This window comes from Leucoraja erinacea, chromosome 14 (assembly GCF_028641065.1).
Source record: "Leucoraja erinacea ecotype New England chromosome 14, Leri_hhj_1, whole genome shotgun sequence".
NCBI lineage: Eukaryota > Metazoa > Chordata > Chondrichthyes > Rajiformes > Rajidae > Leucoraja > Leucoraja erinaceus.
The window spans coordinates 23646258-23673686 of record NC_073390.1 but is presented as its reverse complement, the minus strand read 5'-3'; the positions used below and the strand labels follow the sequence as shown (position 1 = coordinate 23673686).

At 44.7% G+C, this 27429-nt stretch overlaps 1 protein-coding gene across 1 annotated transcript in view; it reads left to right on the top strand.

Moving 5' to 3' along the window:
- Window positions 1–25471, top strand: part of fgf12a (fibroblast growth factor 12a) — a 72227-nt gene extending 46756 nt beyond the window's left edge. Inside the window, exons 5-6 of the mRNA XM_055645807.1 lie at window positions 17305–17503; window positions 22465–25471. Coding sequence (XP_055501782.1) covers window positions 17305–17503; window positions 22465–22586 — 321 coding nt within the window. The 3' untranslated portion in view covers window positions 22587–25471. The remainder of the gene's footprint in view (window positions 1–17304; window positions 17504–22464) is intronic.
- The last annotated feature ends 1958 nt before the right edge of the window (window positions 25472–27429 follow it).

Genomic DNA, 27429 nt, shown 5'->3' with positions numbered 1-27429 from the left:
TATATAGTTCTGTCAGGACTCCTCTCGGCCTCCGACACCCTGGAGAAATCAATTAATCTGGCCAACCCCTCCTTATAGCTAGAAACAAGCAACTGCAGGTGCTGGTTTACAAAAAAAAGACACAACGTGCTGGAGTAACTCAGCAGGTCTAGCAGCATCTCTGGAGGACAATAACACACAGCAAGCTCCAACAAACCACTCATGAGATGAGAGATTGGATATATTTTTTTAATAACATGCATTCTCTGAGCTGCTCCCAAAGCCACAGAGTCTGAAGAAGGGTCCCAACCCAAAACATTACCTAACCATGTCCTCCAGAGATGCTGCCTGACCCAGCACTTTGTGTCCTCCCCTAAATATCACTCATATTAACATCGCCATTAACCTGAAAAGTGCACCAGCCTCTTAGGTGGCTTTGTGAACTTGGAGACTGCAGGTTATTAAAAGGATTACCCAATCACTTACCTCATGCATGGTTTGTTGGATCTTGCTTTGTGTCGCAGAATTCCTACGTTAGTAATACTCACCCCCTCCCCCACCCCTTCGCACTCTGCAGTTGTTCGTGGCTGCAGGGATAAATTCCATCTGAACTGTTCCATAATTACTGCCGTTTCAATGATGCAGGTTCTAGGGCAACTCTCTCACCTCTCCTGCATTATTCATTCTTGCAATGGCCTTTTAGCAGTTCCTTGCCAATGTGTCTTGTGTAAATCGGAGGAAGGTTGTCATAGTTTAGAGACAGGATGAGCTCGATGTGCCAAATTCACAGTGGCGACAAAATTTAGAGCGCATGCCTCGAATCTGTATCAGCAAGAATTACAGAATTGTTTTAAGTTCTATTAAATTTTAATACGCTCTTTCTCAACGCCATTAAAATTCTAGTCAGAAAGATATGTCATTCGGACAAGTAGCAAAATATCTCTAAAGTTTTTTTTTAAGTTAGAACCTAACTCCCTTTACAATGAAATTGTTGCATTAAAATTGTTTTTTCCCATGTCACTTCTGGTTCTTTTCCCAATAACTTTCCTTCTCAGTCCCCTGGTTCTTGATCCTGTGCCAACGAGGACAATTTTTCTACTGGTGAAGTGCAAAGCGTCTTTCAAATCCCCTCTCAACCTCTTTTCATGTCACAGACTCATGAAGTTACATAGCATGGAAACAGGCCCTTTGGCTCAACTTGTCCATGCTGACCTAAGCCGGTATCATTCGCCTGCGATTGGCCCATATCCCTCCAAATCATTCCTCATCCATCCACCTGTCCAGATGTCTTTGTCCGACCCGAAATGACACCTGTTCCTTTTCTCCAGAAATGTTGCCTGACCCGCTTAATAGATCTGAGTTACTCCAGCATTTTGTGTCTATCTTTGGCATACTGGGCTAATGCCATATACCTGTACTTGGCCCATATCCCTCTCAATCCTTCCTGTCCATATATTTGTCTAGATGTATTTTAAAAGGCATAATTGTATCTGCATCTATAGTAAATACAAAATCCATCCCTTGAGGGCACTCTGTTAAGGAAATATTTAATTATTGTGTACTTAATAGATCTGGAACATTTGACATTTCATCTTATAAGCCTATTGACAGGTTTAGCAGTTTGTAAATTATAATATCAAATGTACAAACTGAACAAAGCTAATTTCGCTAGAATTTAGGGGGGATCATATAGAAACGTACAAAATTTTTAAGGGATTGGACAGGCTAGATGCAGGAAGATTGTTCCCGATGTTGGGGAAGTCCAGAACAAGGGGTCACAGTTTAAGGATAAGTGGGGAAATCTTTTAGGACCGAGATGAGAAAAACATTCTGTGAATCTCTGGAATTCTCTGCCACAGAAGGTAGTTGAGGCCAGTTCATTGGCTATATTTAAGAGGAAGTTAGATGTGGCCCTTGTGGCTAAAGGGATCAGGGGGTATGGAGAGAAGGCAGGTACAGGATACTGAGTTGGATGATCAGCCATGATCATATTGAATGGCGGTGCAGGCTCGAAGGGCCGAATGGCCTACTCCTGCACCTATTTTCTATGTTTCTATGTTATGGAAGGACCATTGTCTGATCACAGAGGGGAAGAAGCAGTTCTTGAGTCTGGTGGTGCGCGCTTTCAAGCTTCTGTACTTTGTGCCAGACGGGAGCAGGGAGAAGAAGGAATGACCAGGGTGGTACAAGTCTTTGATTATGTTAGCTGCTTTCCCGAGGCAGCATGAGGTGTAGATGGAAGCTTGTTGTAATTCATTTACAGGATGTGGACATCACTAGCATTATTGTGAAGCAAATCAATTCTTACAACAAAGTCATAATTTCACAGTGAAATGAACTCGCTTAACTCCAGCTTCATTTAATTAAATGTAATAGATTCATTAGGCTAATTCTAGGATGAGAAGGATGAGCATCACAAACAGCTGAATAAGTTGGAATGGTATTCCGTGGAGTTTAGAAGAATGTGGGTTTACTGAGACGCTATCTGGATAAGGGCAAAATGGTCAACATGAACATGGTGGGCCAAAATGGCCTGGTTCTATTTTGCACAACTGTATCACTCCATCTGTAACCTTATATTGAATAGCGTGGCGTGCTGGTAAAGTCAGGAGTTGCATTCCTGGTCCTCTGTTCCTGAGTTTTTATTAACTTAAATTCCCGAGCTGCCATAGAGAGCAAAAGAGAGAGAGAGAGAGTCATAGAGAATCATACTGTACGGAAATATGCCCTACAGCCCATCTGTCACAACCAAGATGCCACCTCTAAGCTAGTCCCATTTGCCCGCATTTGGCCCATCCTTCGAAACCTTTTCTATCCATGTACCTGTCCAATTGTCTTTTAAATGTTATTGCTGTACTTGCCTCAACTACCTCCTCTGGCATTTCATCCCATTACCTTCTGTGTGAAAAAGATGCCCCTCAGATTCATATTTAATCTTTCCCCTTTGACCATAAACCTATATCTGCTGGTTCTTGATTCCCCTGCCCTGGGTAAAAGAATCAGTATTTTCAACCTATCAATTGATTCATGATTGTATAAGATTACCACTAAGCTTCCTGTGTTCAAAGTAATCAAGCCCTCGCCTGACCTAACCTCTCCCTGTAGTTCAAGCCCTCGGGTCCAGCCAACATCCTCATTAATCTTCTCTGCACTCTTTCCAGCTTAGCAACATCCTTCCTATAGCAAAATGACCAGAACTGAACACAATACTCCAAATGAGGCCTTGGACAACTGTGACAACATCCTTCCTATAGCAAGATGACCAGAACTGAACACAATACCCCCGTCCCCCTCCCCCCCCCCCCCCACACTCTACTATCAGTCCGAAGAAGGGTTCTGACCCGAAAACTCACCTCTTTCTTAGGTGGTGCTGCCTGACCAACTGAGTTACTCCAGCATTTTGTGTACATCTTCAATGTACCAAGACCTTCCTTGACCACACTATCTACCTGTAACACCTTTCAGGGGACCTATGCACCTGCACTCCTACATCCTTCTGCTCTACAACATTCTACAGCACTCCCGGGGCCCTACCATTCACTATGTAGGTCCTGCTACTTCCAAAATGTTTGACTTCCAAAAATGCAATGCCTTATGCTTATCTGCATTGAAATCCATTTGCCATTGCTCAGCCCACTTGCCCAACTGATCAAGATATTGCTGTCATTTTTGATAGCCTTCATTGTCTCGGATGCCACCTATGTTAGTATCATTTGCAAACTTATTCCTGGCTCTATTTTACTGAGTTCTTGTGAAGTTAAGTTCCCCAGCTGAGACTGGGAGATTCAAATTCTAGTCTTTTGATCATTAGTGCCGTGGATTTACAGCCTATTAACAGACTTGCAGAGGTGGCATAACACGCTGTGCCTTGTTCTGTGGCCACCGATTAAGGTGCATCTTAGCTACACCACTGCTCAGCTTATTTACATTCAATAGCAAGCATTTGGTTTTTTTTTGTAACCAGCCTAAAACTGTGAATTTATTTTCCGTCTAATTATGAACCCTGTGGTTAGGGGACATATAAAACGGTGACTAACGAGACTTCAAACTGTGCACATTCAAGCCATAATTAGCATTTATGCAACTCAACGTTTTTAAAGAACACTTTAATAAAGTGACATTGTGCTTGGTTCACAGTGTGGTTCCTTTCACTCTGCCTTCATTTGATCGGTTTAGGTTTATTATTGTCACGTGTACCGAGGTACAGTGCAAAGCTTTATTACAGAGCCATAGAGTCATACAGTGAGGAAACTGGCCCTTCGGCCCAACTATCCCATGCTGACCAACATGCCCCATCTGTCCCACCTTCTTGTATTTGACCGCTAATCCCATCCTATCCATGTACCTGTCTAGACAACACCCAACGTCAGGAACGAACCTGGGTCTGTGGCACGGTGAGGCAGCAGCTCTACCAGCTGTGCCACTGTGCTGCCCTTTTGTCATGGGGACCCCCCCCCCCCCCCCTGAATTGTGGAGACAGGAAACAGGCTACCACAGTGTAGGAAATATTGGTGAACAGACTCCTAACACACGTTCCAACATCTCACTGCCGCGTGACCCAGTTAATTGTCCCTAACCCAATGCTGAGAGTCGGAGAGGAAGATTCATTCGCTCCACAAATCACCGATTTGGAAATTGCCCTTGGGTGATGCAGATCCAGTTTGTGAGTTGCAAGTACTTTGGATTTTTTTTTTTGTTTAAATTACAAGGCTGGCAGAATTAGGTTAAACACTTGGTGGCCTCTCTAAATGCAAGCAGTTTCATTTAACCCTTTGTCGCTCATCTCTCTACAGACCTGGACATCCAAAGGAATTGTAATGGGCCCAGTGTGGTTCCAGGAGACAGTGCAGGTGTAATTCCAGGCTAAGGAAGTGGGATGGGACTCACTTTTGGTCCCAGTCGGTGAACAACTGGCAACAGAGTGGCACAGCTCATAGAGTCGTAAGGTCATACAGCCCCTCAGTCCAACTTGCCCATGCTCACCAAGATGCCCCATTTACGCTAGTCCCACCAGCCTGCATTTGGCCTATATCCTTCTAAACCTTTCCTATCCACCAGCCTGTCTAAATATCTTCCTACTAAATCATTCCATCTCATCTTGAACCTATGTTACCAGGTCCTGGATTCCCCTGACTTGGGTAAAAGACTCTGTGCATGTTGACCATGTTAGCCCATTGCAATAGCGCCATTTACCTGCATTCAAACCATAGCCCTCTAAACATTTCTATCCATATATCCATGTTGGAAAGACACAGTGCTGGAGTAACTCAGCAGGTCAGGCAGTATGTCTGGAGAACATGGATAGGTGATGCTTTGTGTGGAGGCATTCTTTAGACTCACCTTTCCATGTTCTCCGCAGATGTTACCTGACCCTTTGAGGTACTCCAACACTTTGTGTTACCAGCTTGGTAAACCGGCATCTGCAATTCCTTGTTTCCACATATATGACTAAACGTCTTCTAAAAGTCTTAATTGCACCTGTTGCTAGGAGTCTGCTGTGTACTATGTTGTGGCTGGCTGTTTGACTGTTATCCTAAACCAACGTGACTGATATATGAGAGATCAGGGCGGCACGGTGGCGCTGTGGTAGAGTTGCTGCCTTACTGCGTCAGAGACCTGGGTTCAATCCTGACTATGGGTGCTGTCTGTACGAAGTTTGCACGTTCCCCCCATGACTGCGTGAGTTTCCTCTGGGTGCTCCAGTTTCCTCCCGCACTCCAAAGACTAACATGTTAATTGGCTTTGGTAAAAATTGTAAATTGTCCCTAGTGCGTAGGATGGTGTACAGTTGATCGCTGTTCAGCGCAAATTCTGTGAGCCGAAGGGCCTGTTTCCGCGCTGTGTCTCAAAACGAAACTAAAAAGACACCATCAGCGCCATATATCGTGTCACTTTTATGGTTCCTTAACTATCAAGAGGCCACATTTAGTGTCTTCATTAAAAACTGCCGATGCTTTATGTCTTATGTTATGGCTCATCAGGGAGCTGCACTATGAACCCTGCTGCATTACATAGTCATCGTCCTGTCATGTAAAGTGTAGCATTCTCTTCTGCATTAATATCTGGATGGTGTTTGACCTGCTGGATCTCAGCCAGACTTCTGTCCTGCCCATGGACACAATGTGTGGTGTTATTAGAGGACGTCCATTCATGGTAAAGTGAATGGAAAGAAGCTTGGTGAAGGTGTGCTAGTTGTGGGATGCATCTTTCAAGTTTCTTGACAGGATACGGGAAAAATGTTCCCTCTGCCATTGTACGTCAAGTGAGCACGAAAAAGAACCCTACCCTAATAAGTCACCGAGTTTAGTTTTGTTTATTGTCACGTGTACTGAGGTACAGTGAAAAGCTTTTTGGTTGCGTGCTGTCCAGTCAGCAGAAAGACTATACATGATTACCATCAAGTAGTTCACAGTGTACAGATAAAAGGATAAAGGGAATAACGTTTAGTGCAAGGTAAAGTCCTGTAAAGTCCGATTAAAAATAGTCCACTGGTCTCCATTGAGGTAGATGGGAGATCAGGACCACTCTCTAGTTGGTGAGAGGGTGGTTCAATTGCCTGATTACAGCTGGGAAGAAACTGGCCTTGAATCTGGAGTTGTGCTTTTTCACACGTCTGTACCTCTTGCCTGACGGGAGAGGGGAGAAGAGGGAGTGACAAGAGAGGGAAGAGTAGCATAGTCTTTAAGATAACAACACCGTGGAATGGGAGCAAGGATGTGAAATCTGCCTCAGCCAGATAGGACAGTGTATGGAAAGATTGAACATGCGGAGGGTGAAGCCGGTAATCGGTGATAACGCGTGGGCTAAGAGGATTACAGATGAAAGGATGAAAACAATGACTCAGAACTGCTGCAAAGTCATTATATTGTAAGCTTTTGTTCTGCTGGATCTACACAGTTCACAGCAAGGCTGCATTAACCTAACTTTGGTTGCCCTGAGAAGGTGGAGGGATCGCCATTAACCATTGGTGATTTAGTTTAAGAAGGAACTGCAGATGCTGGAAAATCGAAGGAAGACAAAAATGCTGGAGAAACTCAGCAGGTGAGGCAGCATCTATGGAGTGAAAGAAATAGGCAACGTTTCGGGTCTGAAGAAGGGTTTCCCCTTGAAACGTTGCCTATTTCCTTCGCTCCATAGATGCTGCCTCACCCACTGAGTTTCTCCAGCACCGGTGATTTAGTTTAGCTTAGTTTAGAAATACAGCATGGAAACAGGCCATTCGATTTCGACCCAACAAGTCCACGCCGACCATCGATCAGCCGTTCACACTAGTTCTATGTTATCCCATTTTCTCATCTACACTGAGAAGCCCACCTGATGGTGGAGGCAGATAAGAGTGGCATTTAAAAGGCTTTCAGATAGGCGCATGGACATGCAGGGAATGGAGGGATGTGGATCACTTGAGGCAAAGAGGATTAGTACAGTACTCTGAACCTATGAAGATTGCAAGCTGGGGCTGCGGAAATGCTACACTGCCAGAGATGCTGCCTTTCAGATGACACCTTGAAGCCAAGCTCGTAGTAGGGTGTAAAATATGTGAAGTTATTAATTCGGAAAATGTTGATGGTCTCCTAATATCAGATTCAGATTCAGATTCAATTTTAATTGTCATTGTCAGTGTACAGTACAGAGACAACGAAATGCATTTAGCATCTCCCTTGAAGAGCGACATAGCAAACGATTTGAATAAATAATAATAAGTGTCCGGGGGGCGGGGGGGGGGGTGGTGATTGGCAGTCACCGAGGTACGATGGTGACTGCCACATAATATGATGGAGCAGGAATTTCTTTAACCATGGGGAGGTGAATCTGTGGAATTCATTGTCACAGATAGCAGTGGTGGCCATGTCATTGGGTGTTTTTAACGCAGAGATTGGCAGGTTCCTGACCAGTTATGGGGAGAAGGCAGGAGACTGGGGTTGAGAGGGAAAAACAGATCAGCCACGATTGAATGGTGGAGTACACTGGATGGGCTGAATGGCCACATTCTGCTCCTATGACCTTATGATCTTTCACAGCATCACAACATCGAAGTAGCTGGAACGTGGTCATTATCGCATTGCTGTTTGTCGAACCTGGTTGTGTGCAAACTCTTGCGTGTTTAATTTGTTCCTGACGCTTTTGTGGAATGAACAGAACATCAGCGAGGGTGTTAATTATTCCTCTGAGTCATCCTTTTAAAAGTAAAACTGCTTCCCCTTCTGCCATTTGCCCTTCAACGGTTGTAGTGGTTGGGAATTTGCATAAAAGACATGTTTGTTGCATGAGAATTGGCCATTGTTCCTCACCTATCCAAAGTGTACCCGTTAAGAATACAGATGAAAGGTCAGGAGAGATCCATGGAAATAAGACACAATGCACTGGAGCAACACAACGGCTCAGACAGCATCTCTAGAGAAAAGGAATAGGTGATGATTCCGGTCTTCAGATATTTGATGCGCATTTTCAGGGATTTCGCAATGCCTTATCTCAGTCACCTCCAGTGCAAATGTGTGTTGAAACAAGGAACTGCAGATGCTGGTTTTGAAAAAAAGACACAAAGTGCTGGAGTAACTCAGCAGGTCTGGGGAGCATGGATAGGGAAGTCTGCTGAAGAATCATCTTCTTCTTTCGTGTGGCGTGCACAGCCTAAAGTTGTTGGACAACTTGTTCTATTTGACCTTCCGTTTGTGCACGTCGAGTTGATTGCATTAGTCGAAACAGGGCGGACCACGGGAAGGTTGCAATCTTCCACCCCCTGAAGAGTCTGATCGGGAACCATTGGCAAAATTGAAACTATTGGCAGAATCTGAGGAATTGAAGAGTTTTCTTTGTAATCCCCATCTTCTACAATTACTATTGACAATAGACGGAGCAGAAGATAAAGAAAACATCATTAAATCAGCGATGCTTAAGAACCCATTTTTATGGAATTTGCGGATCGGTGTCTACAAACAATTGAACCAACAGAAAAAGATGACATTACTGATTCCCAGTAGAAATGTTAATCTCAGAGCGAATAGCTATGTATTTCATTAAGTAATTAACCTACCCCAGCTTTAACTTCATTTAGCTTAGTTTAGACATACAGTGCAGAAGCAGGCCCTTCAGCCCACCAAGTCTGTGCCGCCCAGCAATCCCTGTACACTAACACTATCCTACACACATTATAGACAATATATATTTATACCAAGCCAATTAACCAACAAACCTGTACGTCTTTGGAATGTGGGAGGAAACCGGAGCACTCGGAGAAAACCCACGCAGGTCACGGGGAATGTACAATCCTCGTGTAATTGCAAAGTGAAAAACTTGACCATCCAGCAGCTATTGAATGTGATGCCAAAGACTGGACAATTTTCCAAAGTTTTATTGACATTTGTAATTAAATTTTAAAGTAACTGAAGAGTAAAATATTTAAGCTGGCAGCAAATAAATGCAATGCATACTTTATTTTAAAAGATGTGCAGGGACGTTTTGGGTCAGGTCTGAAGAACGGTCCCAAGCCTTTGTGTCACCTGTCCATGTTCTCCAGAGATGTTGCCTGACCCGCTGAGTTACTCCAGCACTTTGTGCCCAAATATGTGATGGTTGGTAAAGAATCGAATCAATTGTGTTTAATTGACATATGTACCAGGAATGTAGCATTGAAATTCCATTGGTTGCAGGTATACAGACACATCAACACAATATTTCACAAAATTCCTGAATTTCACCTCTGTCAGATTGTAAATTAGAAGTGGTGGGGGGTGGGGGTAGGGGTGGAGGTTGAGGACATAGGTGTCAGTCCAAGGATGAATCGTTTGATTGAAAGAAAGCAGCATGGAAACATGCCGTTCAACCCACCGAGTGCATGCCGATCATCGATCGCCCTAGTTGCATAAACACTAGTTGTACGTTATCCCACTTTCTTGTCAGCTCGCTACACATGTGGGGCAATTTACAGAGGGCCAATTAACCTGCAAACCCACACAGGCACATCTTTGTTGGAGGAAACCCACGTGGTCACGGGGGGAGAATGTGCAAACTCCACACGCAGACAGACAGCACCCAAGGTCAGGATCGAACCTGGGAGGCAGCACTGCCAGTCTAGCCCAAGGACGCAGCGATTCCCTACACCTCCTGATCGATGAGCTGCCAGCACAGCGAGCCTCCTAAATTTATCTTCCTGTGCTCCAACGCAGCTAATGACAGCTGACTTATTTCTGATCTACTCGTGAAAGGCGGCAAGACACAGCGCTATCGGTGCAACAATTTCCAGTCACGTGTTCGCATGGTCATCCATCTGAAGCGGGGGGGAAAAAGACTCGACACTGATCTTTCGTTCCTTTCACAGATTCAGGCACAGTTTCTTCCCAGGTGTTATCAGGCAACTGAACCATCCTACCACTAACTAGAGGACGGTCCTGCCCTCCCATCTACCCCATTGGAGACCACTCTGACTATTTTTAATCGGACTTTACTGGAGTTTATCTTGCACTAACTGGTATTCCCTTTATCCTGTATCTGTACGCTGTGGACAGCTTGATTGTCATCTTGTATAGTCTTTCAGCTGACTGGATAGCAAGCAACATTGTGGACATTGAACTCTGTCTCTGGAACTGATGCACTACAATGCTGAGAACTATATTCTGCACTCTGTATCTTCCCCTTTAATCTGTCTGTTTATGACTAGTAAAGGTGCCAGGGGTTATGGAATGAAGGCAGGAGAATGGGGTTGAGAGAGAAAGATAGATCAGTGTTTAAGAAGGAACTGCACATGCTGGAAAATCGAAGGTACACAAAAATGCTGGAGAAACTCAGTGGATGCAGCAGCATCTATGGAGATAAGGAAATAGGCAATGTTTCGGGCCAAATCTCATCAGTCATGATTGAATGGCAGAGCAGACAATGGGCTAATTCTGCTCCTATAATTTATGAATTTAGGAACTTCTTCTACCGGAGTTTGGCTTGATGTATTTATGTATAGTGTTATCTGATCTGTTTGGATACCATGCATAACAAAGCTTTTCACTGTACCTCAGTACATGTGACAATAATAAACGTATACCTAAACCATTTAGATAGGTACAGAACTGGGGACTCCCTACTTCTTGTGAGCTCAGTCTATCCTTCGGTACACTGTTACCCGTTCTGCTGTCGTAAGCAATCTATATTTTTCTTTCGGAAGGCAACCAAGCTGATGTATGTATCCGATACATCTAGCCAGACTCAGCAGCCAGCCTTCATGTCAATGACCCACTTTCAGTCTCAAGAGAAGCTGAAAATACTTGGTTTGAAAGCCTAAGGTGTTCCTCCGAAGACCTGGAAGAACACACAGGAAACAGCGTGCATAGGAAGGAACTGCAGATGCTGGTTGACATCGAAGATAGACACAAAATACTGCCTGGCCCGCTGAGTTACTCCAGCATTTTGTGTCTATCTACACAGGTAACATCTCGGGACATACATGTTCAGCTGATATCAGGCAAGTGAACTGTCCTCCCACCAGCTGGACAGCAGTCCTAACCTCTCATCTAATTGTGGATGGCTTGATTGCAATCATGTATAGTCTTAACACTGACTGTATAGAATGCAACAAAAAAATGTTTCACTATCCCTCGGTACACGTGACAATAAAATCAACAAAACAACCACATTGGAGACCTTTGAATTATCTTTAATTATCAATAATAAACTAAACTAAACTCAGGAACATCAAGAGTTGCAACCTGCACTCTCATCCCTAACATGAACACATGCCTGACTGCGGAACTAAAGATGTATTTTGTAAGGATGGTTTATTGACACCCCAATATAATCTTAAACTCGTCAAATTTTACAGTCGAAAGCGATTACAGAGTAATTCCTGCATGTAAGAGCTGTGAAGTTATGCAATGTATCTGCCTTGGAGGATGTAGATCAAAAATCAGGTAGAATCAAATGACCTTCATGGAGTCATGGAGCTGTAGATTTTACACTTCATAGACACAACATGGAAACAGTCCACCGAGCCTGTGCCGACCAGCAAACACCCAGCACACTAGCAATACCTTACAAACTAGGGACAATTTCAATTTTTTTTTTAACCCAAGCCAATTAACTTACAAACCTGTACATCTTTTGAGCTCCTGGAGAAAACCCACATGGTCACAGGGAGAACATACAAACTCCACACAGACAGTACCTGTAGTCAGGATCGAACCTGATATCTGGCACTGTAAGGCAGAACTCTACCTTACGGCCACTGTGCCGCCCAACACTGTTCCAGATGTACAGCACAGAAACAGGCCCTTCAGCCCATTTTTCCCATGCTGGCCAAGTTGGTAAATTGGGCCGGTCCCGTTTGGCCCATAGCCCTCTAAATCTTTCCTGTCCATAAATCTGTCTGATCTGTTTTTAGTTTACTTTAGTTTTGAGGTACAGAGCGGAAACAGGCCCTTCGGCCCACCGAATCCATGCCAACCTGCTATACCCATACTATACACTAGGGACAATATACAATGTTTACCGAATCATATTAACCTATTAACCTATACATCTTTGGAATGTGGGAGGAAACCGGAGCACTTGGAGATAAAACCCATGCTGTCACAGGGAGAACGTACAAACTCCGTACAGACAGCACTCGTAGTCAGGATGGAACTGCAGCAACTCTACCACTGCACCACCGTGCCATCTCGTCCCGAATGTCTTATGAAAATTAAAATTGTATCCACATCTATAGCTTCCTCTGGCAGCTCTTTCCAGATACAGACTACCGTCTGAGTGAAAAACGTGCCCCAGAGGTTCCTCTCAAAGCTCACCCCTCTCACCTTAATCCTGTTTTAGCCCACTAGTTTTAGAATCCTTGCAGCGTGCAGAAGCCATTATTAAGCACAGGAAGATCCCGCTTGATAGTGGCCGGACGATGTGTATCTAATGATGTTGATTGAGCATAATCATCGGCAGCGCAGTGGTGCAGCTGGTAGAGTCGCTGCCTCACAGCACCGGAGACCCTGGTTCAAACCTGACCTCAGGTGCTGCCAGTATGTGGAGTTTGCACGTTCTCCCTGTGACCATGTGGGTTTCCTCCGGGTGCTCCGGTTTCCTACCAGCTCCCAAAGACGTGCGGATTTGTAGGTTAATTGGACCTCTTCAAATTGTCTCGAGTGTGTAGGGAGTTTATGAGAAAGTGGGATAACATGGAACTAGTTATAGAGTCAAACAGCACGGAAACAGGCCCTTTGGCCCATCGTGCACATGCTGACCAACCTGCCCCAACTACACCTCCAACCTGCCCGTGTTTCACCCATATCCTTTTAAATGTTTCCTATCCATGTACCTGTCCAAATGTCCTTTAGGAGCTTCAGCCTCACAACCCCTGTTCACTCAGGGTCTGTCCAAAATGTTAAGCTGGTTGGCATGGACCCGGTGGGCTGAAGGGCCTGTTTCCACCCTGCATCTGCAGACTAATGAACTAAACATCATAGTAAATTCAGCACCTTTCCTCTCTCCATCTACTTTGCCTTTGTTACAAGCCTTTCAGGGCAGCTAAAACTTCTGCAACCTCACTGCCTGTCCTCTGAGCCACTCCAACAGTCTCTCTTGCCTCACAAGTTTATATTCAAGCTGATACCACATTATGGAATGCGGCAGCTGTTTGGGGAGAGTCTGTCAAGTTGCAGGAACATCAAGGGACCATCCAGATGCTCCAAGCGGCCTCCTTTGTCTGAATGCCAGCTGGTCGCTGAATGACTTTCATTCTATTCAATTCTGTTGGCTAATGTAGGTCTCATAGAATCTTTGGGAAACCAGTGCGCAGGGGAGTGGTCAGATCAGATCAGATCAGAGGATGTCCTGGTTGGTTTGCTCCTGGGCCTGGGCAAGCTGGCCATCCATGGGTTACGGCACCAGGCAGACGAGGGCTTTGCCTGAGCCGACTGCCTGTCACTCTTCCGGGCTTAGAGGTGCTCCCTTACAGTGCCAGAGATCCGGGTTCGATCCTGACTACAGGTGCTGTTTGTATGGAGTTTGTATGTTCTTCCTGTGACTGCATGGGTTTTCTCCGGGTGCTCTGGTTTCCTCCCACACTCCAATGACTTCTGTAAATTGTCCCTAGTGTGTAGGATAGTACGAATGTACGGGGTGATCGCTGGTCGGCATGGAATCATTGGGCCGAAGTGGTTGTTTCTGCGCTGTATCTCGAAACTAAACTCAACTGCGAAGCACCGGGGCACCATGGAGGGGTTCCGGGACCATTGGGCACTGCGGGGGATTGGCTGTATCCTGGATTAGGATTGTAATATAGTAATCTGATGTTTACTAGTAAGTTACACTTTGCAATTTTATATTATGCTGGTGGGTGTCTTGTTATAGTTGGTTGTGTAAATACTATTGTAAATAACTGAATCAATTTAATTTTGTTAAAAAAAAAAGAAAAAGGTGTGGCTGCAATTACGCCACAACAGAGGCTTTTAACAGATTCTGCGGCAACCCATCTATGTAGAACTCTGAGAGAGTCATGTCCTGGGGTGTAGGTACAGGTTTAGGTTCATAAATTTTGTTTAATATGGTTTATTTATTTTCACATGTAACAAAGTACAGTGAAAAGCTTTTTGCTGCGTGCTAACGAGTCAGCGAAAAGACTATACATGATTACAATCAAGCTGTCCACAGTGTACAGATACAGGATAAACGGAATAACATTTAGTGCAGGATAAAGTCCAGTAAAGTCCAATCAAAGTTAGTTCAAATGTCTACAATGAAGTATATGGGAGGCCAGGACCACTCTCTAGTTGGTGAGAGGATGGTTCAGTTGCCTGATAACAGCTGGGAAGAAACTGTCCCTGATTCTGGAGGTGTGCGTTTTCAATTTTCTGACCTCTTGCCTAGTGGGAGAGGGGTGAGACTGGTCCTTGATTATGTTGTTGGCCTTGCCGAGGCAGCGTGAAGTGTAGATGGTGTCAATGGAAACCAGGTTATTGCCACGTGTAGCGGGAAGTACAGTGAAAAGCTTTGTTTTGCAAGCTATTCAATCAGATTAGACAATACTATATATCTTAAACTCAAGTACAATAGGTAGAGCAAAGGGGAAGATACAGAGTGCAGAATATAGTTCTCAGCATTGTAGTGCATCGGTTCCATAGACAACGGGTGGCACAGAGCCAGCCCCGGGTTTGATCCTGACCTCAGGAGCTGTCTGTGTGGAGTGTGCACATTCTCCCTGTGACCATGTGGGTTCCCTCCAGTTGCTTCCGTTTCCTCCCACATCCCAAAGACGTGCCGGTTTGTAGATTAATTAGCCGTTGTAAATTGCCCCTAGCTTGGAGGGAGTGGATGAGAAAGTGGGATAACATAGATGGTCGGCATGGACCCAGTGGGCCAAAGGGCTCTTTCAATGCTCTAGACTCAAACTCTAATCATCCTGAGACATTGGATATTTTTATAGCGGACATTGACAGGTACTTGATTAGTAAGGGCATCAAAAATTATGGGAAGAAGGCAGGAGAATGGGGTGAAGAGGGAAATAAATATACATATTTATTATGGAGATGATTTATTAAGGAGTTGATTTATTAAGGAGATGATTGTCGACTTCAGGAGGTCGCAGCCCAAACACACACCCCTCAACATCAGTGGCACCACGGTGGAGAGAGTGGAGAGCATAAAGTTCCTCGGAGTGCAAATAACAGATAGTCTCACCTGGTCCAGGAACATCACTGGGATTGTCAAGCGGGCCCATCAGCGACTGCACTACCTGAGGAAACTCAAACAGGTCTCACTTCCCACCAACATCCTCAGGAATTTTTACAGGGGCACGGTGGAGTCTGTACTCACGTACTGCATGAACACGTGGTACTCCAACTGTAACTGCTCAGACAGGAAGTCTCTGCAGAGGGTAGTGAGGGGAGCAGAGAGGATCATTGGTGTCTCCCTACCCTCGGTACAAGAACTGTTCCAAAGCCGCTGCCTGAATAAAGCACTGAGCATAGCAAAGGACAGATTGCACCCACTCCACACACATCTGGATCTCCTGCCATCAGGAAAGAGATACCGCAGCATCAAAGCCTGGACAACCAGACTGCTAAACAGCTTCCTTCCACAGGCTGTGAGGCTGCTAAACAGTCATTCCACCTGATTCTGCTGCTTTTACACTAACAATTTAATAACTGGCACTGAGTAATAACTCTGGCACTGGGTCGGGCCACTTAAATCAGCTGCCCTGGACATTTTATGACTTTTTTTAAATTGTATTTTAATGTTGCTTTTTTACCTGCACTTTTTTTTTAAACTATTCGTACTGTTTTTTATCAGGAACTGGATTGTTTTTATTTGTGTGTGAAATGTTTAAGTTTTTATGTGCGATGCTCTGGTATTCCCTGAGAAACGTCTTCTCATTTTGCACTGTACAATTTGTTGCTTTGCATGATGACAATAAAAGGATGATGATGATGATATCCACACACAAACACATCAAAACACAAACATTAATAATGCAAAAAGGCAAAACCAATGTCCCCAAGTCTATGTGGTTCAGAGCTTATTTGGAGGTTGTAGTGTTTTGGAGGTTGTAAGAAAAATCAGCCGCACCAGGTGGCGCCCGCAATGGCCGCCTCGCCAACAGTTTGTCTCGTCCTTTCCTTCATGGTTGTTTTATAGTATGTGTTAAATATATGTTTTAGTGTTCTTCAGCTTGTTTTATGTGGGGGGTGAGGGGAGGGGTTTGGGGGATTTTTTTTAAATCTCTTACCTCGACAGAGATGCAATTTTGTTTTCTGTATTGTATCTCCATCGTGGAGCTGGCGGCCTCTTGCTGGAGATCGACGTTGGGAGCTCCAACAGTGGGAGCCTATGGACTTAACATCATGGAGCTCGCGGTCCCCAGTTAGAGATAGATTCGGGAGTTCCAAGCCTCAGAAACTTCGACCGCCCCGATTGCTGGAACTTCCATCGTCCCGACGCGGGGGCTTCGATCACCCCGACCGCGGGATAAAAGCAGGGAAGAAGATTAGACATTATTGCCTTCCATCACTGTGAGGAATGTGGGGAATCTGCAGTGGTGGATATTTTTATTAACCTTTATGTAGTCGTGTGTCTTGTTGCTTTTTTTATTATGGCAGTATGGTAATTCGAATATCACTGTACCTTAATTGGCACACGTGACAGTAAAAGACCTTTGAAACCTTTAATAGCCGGATGGCTGTCGGGAAGAAGCTGTTCCTGAACATGGATGTTCCAGTTTTCAGGCTCCTATTTGTGTAAAATTTAAGTCTCGATCTGCTAGTTTAATAATTCAAGCAGATTGCGCATACATGGATTAATGTCAGTGCAAAGTGGTCGTGTTACTTTGCGACCTGTCACTGTGTTCTGTGTTTGTTGCAACAGGAACTGTTCACAGCAGAGTGCAAGTTCAAAGAGTCCGTCTTTGAGAACTATTACGTGATCTACTCCTCGACATTGTACCGGCAGCAGGAGTCTGGACGAGCCTGGTTCCTGGGGCTCAACAAAGACGGCCAGATCATGAAGGGCAACCACGTCAAGAAAACCAAGCCATCTTCCCATTTTCTACCCAAGCCAATCGAAGGTAGACAATGTCTTTGTCATCTCAAAAAATCGTGCAGATGCTAGAATTTCAAGATAAAGTAAAGGGCTGCACAGAGGCACAATGGAAGAGTTACTGCCTTACAGCGCTAGAGAAAATCCCAAAGATTTTGTAGGTTGTTTGGTCTCTGTAAAACTGTTCCACGTGTTCAGGGAGTGGATAAGAAAGTGAGATAACATAGAACTGCACCATATCCATGTGCCCATCCAAAAGCCTCTTAAACACCACTGTCATATCTGCCTCCACCACCACGTAGCACGTTCCAGGCACCCACCACTTGCCCTGCACTTCTTTAAACTTTGCCCCTCTCACCTAGAGGCTCTGTCCTCCAGTATTTTTTTTTTTTGCCTTTCTGGGAAAAGGTCCTGACTGTCTACCCAGGTGTGCAGTGTAAATTGGCTTCATGGTCATCACAGATATTCTGGGCCGAAGGGCCTGTCTCTGTTCCTTCCAGTCCTAGGTCCCGTGTTCTATTCAAGAATGGAGGTAAAAGACCACAGGCATTCTACCTGAGGAGGGATGTGCTGGCGTTGGAGAGGGTCCAGAGGAGGTTTACAAGAATTATCCCAAGGATGATTGGGTTAGCATATAAGGAGCATTACACAGCTTTGGGCCTGTACTTACTGGAGTTTAGATGTGGGGAAATTTCATTGAAACCTAAGATAGACAAAAAGTGTTGGAGTAACTCAGCAGGTCAGGCAGTGTCTCTGGAGAAAACAGGATTGGTGATGTTTTGGGGGTCGGGCCCTTTCTTCACACTATCATTGAAACCTACTAGATAATTAAAGGCCTAGATAGTGGATGTGGAAAGGGCGGTTTCACTAGTGGGAGAGCCTAGAACCAAAGAGCACAGCCTCAGAATAAAAGGATGTAGCTTTGGAATGAAGATGAGGAGAAATGTCTTTCACCAGAAGGTGGTGAATCCTTGCCACAGATAGCATTGGAGGCAATTATTGGGTGTTATTAAGGCGAAGATTGATAGGTTCTTGATTAGTAAGGGCGTCAGTTGATGGGGTGTAGGTAGGAAATCAGATTGAGAGGGAAAAATTGATCATCACGATTGCAAGACAGAGTGGACTCAATGGGCTGAATGGCCTAATTCTGTTCCTGTGTCTTTTGGTCTTATGGTGAGAACATCCAAGGTATTACTGAGGATTGGGGCAGAAGAACAGATTAATTCGATTGCTAGCTGCGAAATTGCTTATTTAGTAGGAGCGGCTGATTTATGAATTTAATCCCCAGTATTGACGCAGCTGCCTTTCACACTCAAGCTAAACAGATTTTAAAGGCTATTATTTGAAAGAATCTCTTCTGAGAACTCTGGGTGAAATGCTTTCTGTGTAATGGGCTTATTGGACATTATTTACGTCCCTTCAACGAGACAAGTAGAGCCTCTGTGGCTGAATGGTTGGCATAGCTTTTGTCATTGCATATAGTAGTGAGTGACACATTTGTTCAGAGTATTAACAATTACACAACGTATTCCCACAATATACACCTTCACCGTTTTATGCGGGTTGTGTGAATGTGGCCAAATTCTCGGTTCCATAGCTACCAGAGCATTGAACAGTACAGAACAGGAAGAGGCCCTTCAGCCCGCAATGCCTGTGCCCCCTATGATGCCAATTTATGTATATTGATTTCTCTTACTCCAAGTGGCCCTTGCATCCCCTCTCTCTCCGTTCCCCCCCCACCCTAGTCATTGTACTAGTTTCATTATCGTCCTGGTGAATTTCATTGCCTGTACAACTCATTAACACCCAGCCCACAGCCAACAATGGACAGGGTTCCTTGATGATCATTAATTTTTTGCACATCGTTCATTCATTTGCTCCATATTTCTCTATATCACCGTCAATATCTCTCGTTTCCCTTTTCCCCCAACTCTGAATCTTGAAGAAGGTTTCTCGACCCGAAACATCACCTATACCTTTTCTCCAGAGATGCTGCCTGATCCGTTGAGTTACTCCAGCTTTTATGCCAATTTAAACTTCACATCTACCTGCAAGTGGTCTATATCTGTCCATTCAGTTTCTACTCATGTGCCTGTCTAAATACCTCTTAAATGCTGCCATCATAATTGCTTCTACTTCATCTAGAATAGTGCTCCAGGCACCCATCACTCTCTGTATAAAGAAACTGCCTCGTAAATCTCCTTCGAACATTCCCCCTTTTGCCTTAGAGCTATGTTCTCCGGTATTGACATTTCCTCTCTCTCTATCTACCTTATCTATGCCTCTTATAATTTAACATACGTCTATCAGGTCACCCCATAGCCTCCCATGTTGCAGAGAAAACAATTCAAGTTTGCCCAACTTCCCCATATCGCTAATCCTCTCGAATCCAGGCGGCATCCTGGTAAAGCTGCTCTGCACCCTCTCCAAAACCTCCACACCCTTCCTGTAAAGGGGTGACCAAAACTGCACACAGCACTGCAAATGCGGTCTAACCAGGGTTTTATGCAGCTGCAACGTGACTTCACGGTTTTTATACTCAATTCCTGACTAAGTATGAAAAGGGAAATCATATTCAGGGCTAAGGGGAAAGAAAGGGGGAGCGTTGCTAACTGGTTTGCTCTGACATAGGGATAGTTTGGAGTTAATTGGCTGAATGTTCTCATTCCAGTTGTGATCATTCTGTGACCTCTGCTAAACAGCTTACAGAATCAATTCTCCTTCCACAGACGTGAGCAAATCTCTAAACTCCTATTATAGTAGTCAATAAGTGCTGCACTGTGAGAGGTAGTTTCTTTGGATGAGATTTTTTAATGAAGGCACCATTCCATCAGTAGATATGTTTAGTTTAGAGATACAATATGAAAACAGGCCCTTTGGCCCACTGAGCCATCGCCGATAATCGATCCCCTGTTCAAATTAGTTCTATCCTGCACCCTAGTGACAATTTACAGGAACCAATTAACCTACAAACCCGCACGTCTTTGGGATGTGGGAAGAAACCGGAGCACCTGGAGGAAAACCTATGCGGTCACAGGGAGAGCGTACAAACTCCGTACAGACAGCACCCCAAGTCAGGGTCAAATCCAGACCTCTGGCGCTGTGAGGTAACAGCACTACCACTGCGCCACCATGCCGACCACAAATATAAAAGATGCCCGTTTCAAAGGTGGATTCAGCCATTGCCAGTGGTGTATTGGTGTAATGTGTTTTGCTCACCCTGCTAGAGGAAAGATGTTGTCAAGCTGGAAAGAGTTCAGACAAGATTTATGAGCATGTAGCCAGGACTTGGAAGCCTGAGGTACAGGGAGAGGTTGAGCAGGCTAGTACGTTATTCCTTGGAGCACAGGAGGATTAAGGGTGATCCTACAGAGGTGTATAAAATCATGAGGGGAATAGATAAGGTGAATGCACAGAGACTTTTACCCAGGGTTGGGGAATCAAGAACCAGGGGTCATAGGTTCAAGGTGGGAGGAGAAAGATTTAATATGAACCTGAGGGGCTAGTTTTTCGCACAGAGGGTGCTGGGTATATGGAACAAGCTGCCAGTAGAGGTGGTTGAGGCAGGTACTATAACAGCAATTAAAGGATATTTGGACAGCTAACTGGAAAAAAAAATGTTTAGAGGGATATGGGCCAAACATGGGCAGGTAGGACTAGTGTAGATGGGACATCTTGGTCGGCACGAGCAAGTTGGACCGAAGGGCTGTATGACTCTATTGCCCTATGAAATGATTACCTTGCACGAATGGGCAAACAGATGAAAGCACTCTTTAAATATCCTCGTGGTTCTCAAAAAGGGGGCTGCATAAATCCTTTATCATTGAGCAGCAAACAATATTGCAGAGCACTCTGGAGGAGCTCAGTCAAGCAGAAGTTGGCGAGATTTTAGACAGTAAAAGGGAAGCACAAGTTCGCGGAGATAAATAATTGAGGCCAAGCGTCAGCTTGTGGTTCTGGACAGGGAGATGACTAAACCATTGTGTTGGAAAGGAGGGCGCAGAATTCGAGAGGGAAGTTAGAGAACAAGTGTGGGGAATGGTTTAGTTTAGGTTCTAACAGTGGCACAGTGGAAGGGCCTGTGTCTCTCAGTCATGGATAGAATCATAGAGTCATACAGCACGGACAGCGGCCCTTCAGCCCAACTCGTCCATGCCGGCCACGATATCCTATCCTTGCCAGTCCAACGTGCCCCGTGTTTGGCCCATATCCCTTCAAACATTCCTATGCGTGTACCTGTCCAACTGTCTTTTAAATGCTGCTATAGTACCTGCCTCAACCACCTTCTCTGGCAGCTCGTTCCATATACCCTTCACCCTCTGTATGAAAAGACTTCCTGTCAAATCAACCCCTCTCACCTCAACACTACATTTTCTGCTTCTTGATTCCCCAACCATGGGCAAAAGACTGTGTGTTCACCCAATTTATTCTCTCATGAATTAATCAATTTGTGGCACAGTGATAAACCTGCAGTCTTACAGCGGCAGAGACCCTGGTTCAATCCTGACCACGGGTGCTGTATTTACGGAGTATGCACATTCTCCCTGTGGCCGCGTGGATTTTCTTTGGGTGCTCCGGTCTCCTCCTACATTCCAAAGATTTTCCGGCTTGTAGGTGAATTGGCATCTGTAAATTGTCCCCGAGAGTATGATTGATCACCGGTTAGCATGGACTCGGTGGGGTGAAGGGCCTGTTTCCACACTGTATGAAACTTTATTCTGAAGAAAGGTTCCAACCCGAAACGTCATCTATTCATGTTCTCCAGGGAGGCTGCCAGACCCGCTGAGTTACTCCAGCTCTTTGTGTCTCTTTTTTGTAAACCAACATCTGCATTTCCTTGTTTCTAAAGAATTAAACCATTCCCCATAAAGAAAAAGTCTCAATACAGCCAGAGGCGGGAAGGGGGATTTTTGCTAGGCATTGTGTTTTTTGCGTTAATGAGAGATTGACCTGTTAACCCTTTCCCTTGTTGTCCGTCCTCTCTTGCAGTTTGCATGTACAGGGAGCCGTCGATGCACGAAATCGGGGATAAAACCACGCGCTCGCGGAAAAGTTCGGGAACGCCGACCATGAACGGAGGAAAAGTCATGAATCAGGAAGAGTGTACATAGCAGGAGAGCGGGGACTGGGAATCTGAACTCGACCACAGGCACAATTTACAGCACCAAACACAGCAAAGTTGCATATTTAAACTCGAGACGGGAGGATTATTATGAACAAGTGAGTCCTCCACATTAACTGATGAAGCCATGATCTTCGCCTGAAGGAGAATAATTAAATCAGGATTTGATTTTCATTGTTTTATCATGCAGAACTCCACACATTTGTGGTAAACTCAGCTACGAAACGTTAAATAAATTAGCAAATAAAAGAACTTAGCTTTTACCCGAAATTAGAAAAAGAAATGTCCCTCAGAAAGTAGAGGTCTTTCATTCGCTTCTCAACCGGTGAAAACCTTAGACCAGAAGATGGGATTCTATTTGCCAGCCACACCCCCCTCATTGTATTCTCACCTGAGGAACCGGTCCATCGTGGTGGATCCATCCAGCAGAAGCACACTCAGTGGTCCATGGTGTCAGCACACTTGGCCAACCAACTTCCATCCACAACCAGAACATGCCAGACCATCTCACACAACGTAATGGACTCTCAGTCTCAGTCGAACTGAAACCAAAAAGGATTAAGATAGGGTCAAGTGAAGGATGTCCAATACATGCTTGCTTGAGGGGTGACCCTGCTTCTGCCTTGGTGGATAGTTGGCTGGTGGGAAGTAGATGGCATTTCCTTTGACTTCTCCCTCCATTAGGTCGGCACAATAGTAAAGCTGGTAAAGCCGCTGCCTCACAGCACCAGAGACGCGGGTTCGATCCTGACCTCGGGTGCTGTCTATCTGTGTGGATCTCCCAGTGACCCTGTTTTCTCCGGGTGCTCCGGTTTCTGTCCTGACTCCATCTGATCATCACATATTAACCCATCCATTGGACCTCCATTGGCCGTTGAACCCTTGGCCCAAAATGTTCTCATTTACCTACTTGTGAGCAGTTTGCTCTGTTATTTTAGAGATTGGTGACATAACCAAAGAATGGTCTCGGTGGAATCATGATTTTTTTTGCCCACAAGTGTAGGTGCAAAAAAAAAAAGCACAAAGAAAAAAGATTTAAAGAAACAAGGAACTGCAGATGCTGGTTTACAAAAAAAGATGCAAAGTGCTAGAGTAACTCAGTAGTTCAGGCAACATCTCTGGGGAACATGGATATATGTGGTTTCTGGATTGCTGAGTCTCTGAAGAAGGGTCCCGGTCAAACACATTGCCTATCCCTGTTCTCCAGAGATGCTGCCTGACCCGCTGAGTTACTCCAGCACTTTGTGTCTTTTTTTAATAACCGGCATCTGCAGTTCCTTGTTTCTACAGTGTAGCCATGATGTTGCTGAATGTATGGCCTTATCTGTAATTCTTGTAGGGTCCCCTCTCCTTCAATGCCAATGCAAGATGCTTTTCCCTCTTCAATCATCCAGGCATCTGCTGCAATTTGTGGGCAAGGTCTGGGGAAGAGCATGGTGACAATGAAGCCTGTGGTACAGGACCCGGGGTTCAAGTTAGTGTAGTTGATAAGGTTCAGTGAACCTCCAACACCACAAGGATGCTGATTGAAGCATGGATATCAGCCGCTCATCCTGAACTTCCATATGAATCAGCAGCAGAGCGCGGGAGGCTGAAGGGTGATCTTATAGAGGTGTAAAAAACCCTGAGGGGAATAGATAGGGTGATTGCACTGAGTCTTTTACCTAGAGTTAGTCAATCAAGAGCCATGAGGTGTGATCTTCTAGATGGTGAGGGGAATAGATAGGGTAGATGCACAGAGTCTTTTACGCAGGGTATGGGAATCAAGAACTATAGGACTGAAGGGTGATCTTACTGTGGTGCATAAAATCATAAGAGGAATAGTTAGGGTGAATGCACAGAGTCTTTTACCCAGGGTTGGGGAACCAAGAACCAAAGGATATAGCTTTGAGGTGAGAGGGGAATATTTAATAGGAACCTGAGGGGCAACATTTTCACATAGCAAGCTCTGCCGAACAGCAGTGAGATGATAGCCATGTTACCCTAAAGCTCTTTGGGATATGCTGGAGTGATGAGAACGGTTGGCAAACCATGTTATTCCTTGGAGTGTGGGAGGCTAGGATGTTATCTTGTAGAGATATGTAAAATCATGAGGGGGACAGGAAGGGTGAGCGGACAATCTTTTTTCCCCCGGGTAGAGGAATCAAGAACTAGAGGACGTAGGGGTATGGTGTGAGGGGAAAGATTTAATAGGAACCTGAGCGGCAACTTTTTCACTAAAGTGATTTTTGTACAGAAATAAAAACAGTTAGATACGTAGGATTGGGACAGCCTCTCTCCAGTCAAGGTGTTTGAGTTTGGGTGGTCTATACATAGAATAATATATTTATATGAAATAAAATGAAAGGACGTATGTTTAAGGTGAGAGGGGCAACATTTAATAGGAACCTGAGGGGCACTTTTTTCATACAGAGGTGGTGGGTATATGGAACGAGCTGCCAGAGGAGGTGGTTAAGGCAAGTACTGTAACTACATTTAAAAGATATTTGGACAGATACTTGGATAGGAAAGGTTTGGGGGCATTTGGCCCAAACACGGGCCGGTGGACTAGCTTAGATGGAGTATCTATGTTGACATGGCCAGGTTGGGCCGAAGGGCCCTTTTCCCCACTATTTGACTCGATGGCTAATATGTGTGGGTTATTTGCAGTTCGCTAGATACCCAGGTGTATTGAAGGAAGCTCCACATTCAAGCTTTCTGGGTGGGTGGGTTATACTAGGAATAATAGATTTGCAGAATGATTTACTGGGTGGGAATTAAGGGATTTAAGGGTTGGGGTTTGAAAGATTTATAAATGTGAAAGGAATACTGAGTCATGAGACATCTAATTGTGTGGTACAGCTTTTATTTCAAATAAACAACATCCCAAAGTGAGTTATGTACTGGAAAGTAATTGAGGAGTAAAGATGGGTTTTATATATAGAATTCCAAACAACAGTTTATGCAGCGTTTAAGCCATCACATCCCCTCTTGAAGCTTAATATAAGTGGTTATTTAAATAGGGGTTCTGGATCAGGCTGAATAAACAACAAAGGCAGCTGAAATATTTTCAACCTTTTATTAACTATAATGAAATTAAATTTAGCTATAACGGACATATATTAACTATAAAAAAGTATAATAAATATTTTTATTCAACAGAGCAAGAAATTGCTTCAGCCATCATAATGATAGAACAAATGGAAGTAGTAAAATCCTCCATTATTTCTGGATGTTCACTAGTTTCATTAAGGTTGGCATTGGACTAGGCAAGGAGAAGATTGGTTTTGTAGGCTTGTTAGCAATCAGTGTGGAATATAGGGGAGGTTATGAGATGTGTTGAGATTTCAATGGAGGAACCACCATAAAATGTAAGAACTGGAAGAGTAGGCCATTCTGCCCTTCTCACCGGTCCTGCCCTTCGTTGAGGTTGTTGCTGATCATGTATCACGAGTCCACCTTCCAGCTAATCCTCACATGAAAGAAAAAGACACAAAGTGCTGGAGTAACTCAGCGGGTCAGGCTGTGCCTCCGGAGGACATGGATAGGTGATGTTCCGGTGCAGGACCCGTATTCCGACTTTTCCTTACATCCACCAATTCCTTTTGTGTCCAAATAGCAACCATTACAATCATGAATTAATTTGGATAAATGTGAGGTCATCCACTTTGGTAGCAAAAACAGGAAGGCAGATTACTATCTAAATGGCGTCAGGTTGGGAGAAGGGGAAGAACAACAGGATCTGGGGGTCCTTGTACATCAGTCTATAAAAGTGGGCATGCAGGTACAGCAGGCAGTGAAGAAAGCAAAAGTCTTGTTGGCCTTTATAGCAAGAGGAGTCGAGTATAGGAGCAAAGAGGTCCTTCTGCAGTTGTACAAGGTCCTAGTGAGACCACACCTGGAGTATTGTGTGCAGTTTTGGTCCCCGAATTTGAGGAAGGACATTTTAGCTATTGAGGGAATGCAGCATAGGTTAATTCCTGGGATGGCGGGACTGCCATATGATGAGAGAATGGAGCGGCTGGGCTTGTACACTCTGGAGTTTAGAAGGATGAGAGGATATCTTATTGAAACATATAAGATTGTTAAGGGTTTGGACACACTAGAGGCATATTCCTGATGTTGGGGGAGTCCAGAACCAGGGGCCACAGTTTAAGAGTAAGGGATAAGCCATTTAGAACGGAGACGAGGAAACACTTTTTCTCACAGAGAGTTGTGAGTCTGTGAAAATCTCTGCCTGGAGGAGGCCGGTTCTCTGGCTACTTTCAAGAGAGAGCTAGATAGGGCTCTTAAAGATAGCGGAGTCAGGGGATATGGAGAGAAAGCAGGAACGGGGTACTGATTGGGGATGATCAGCCATGATCACATTGAATGGCGGTGCTGGCTCGAAGGGCCGAATGGCCTACTCCTGCACCTATTATCTATTGTCTATTCAATTTACCGAGTGCACCGTTTCTGGGCCAGGTAGATCCAGGTAGAACCTCATTGTGACAAAATTTCCCCATCTCTGACCCTAATGGCCAACTCTTTATCTTGAGTCTAGAATCATGTGACTGAGAAGACAACCCTCTGCCATCCTGCCTATTGACCATTAGTTACAAGGAACTGCAGATGCTGGAATCTTGAGCAACTCAGCGGGTCAGGCGGAATCTGTGGAGGGGATGGACAGCCGACATGTTGGATTGGGACATCCTCTCCTCAGGTGCTGCCTGACCCACTGAGATACTCTAGCACTTTGTGTTTCCTAAAGATTCAAGCATCTACAGTTCTGAAGAAGTGTCTCGACCCAAAACCTCACCCATTCCTTCTATCCCAGAGATGCTGCATGTCCCGCTGATTTACTCCAGCATTTT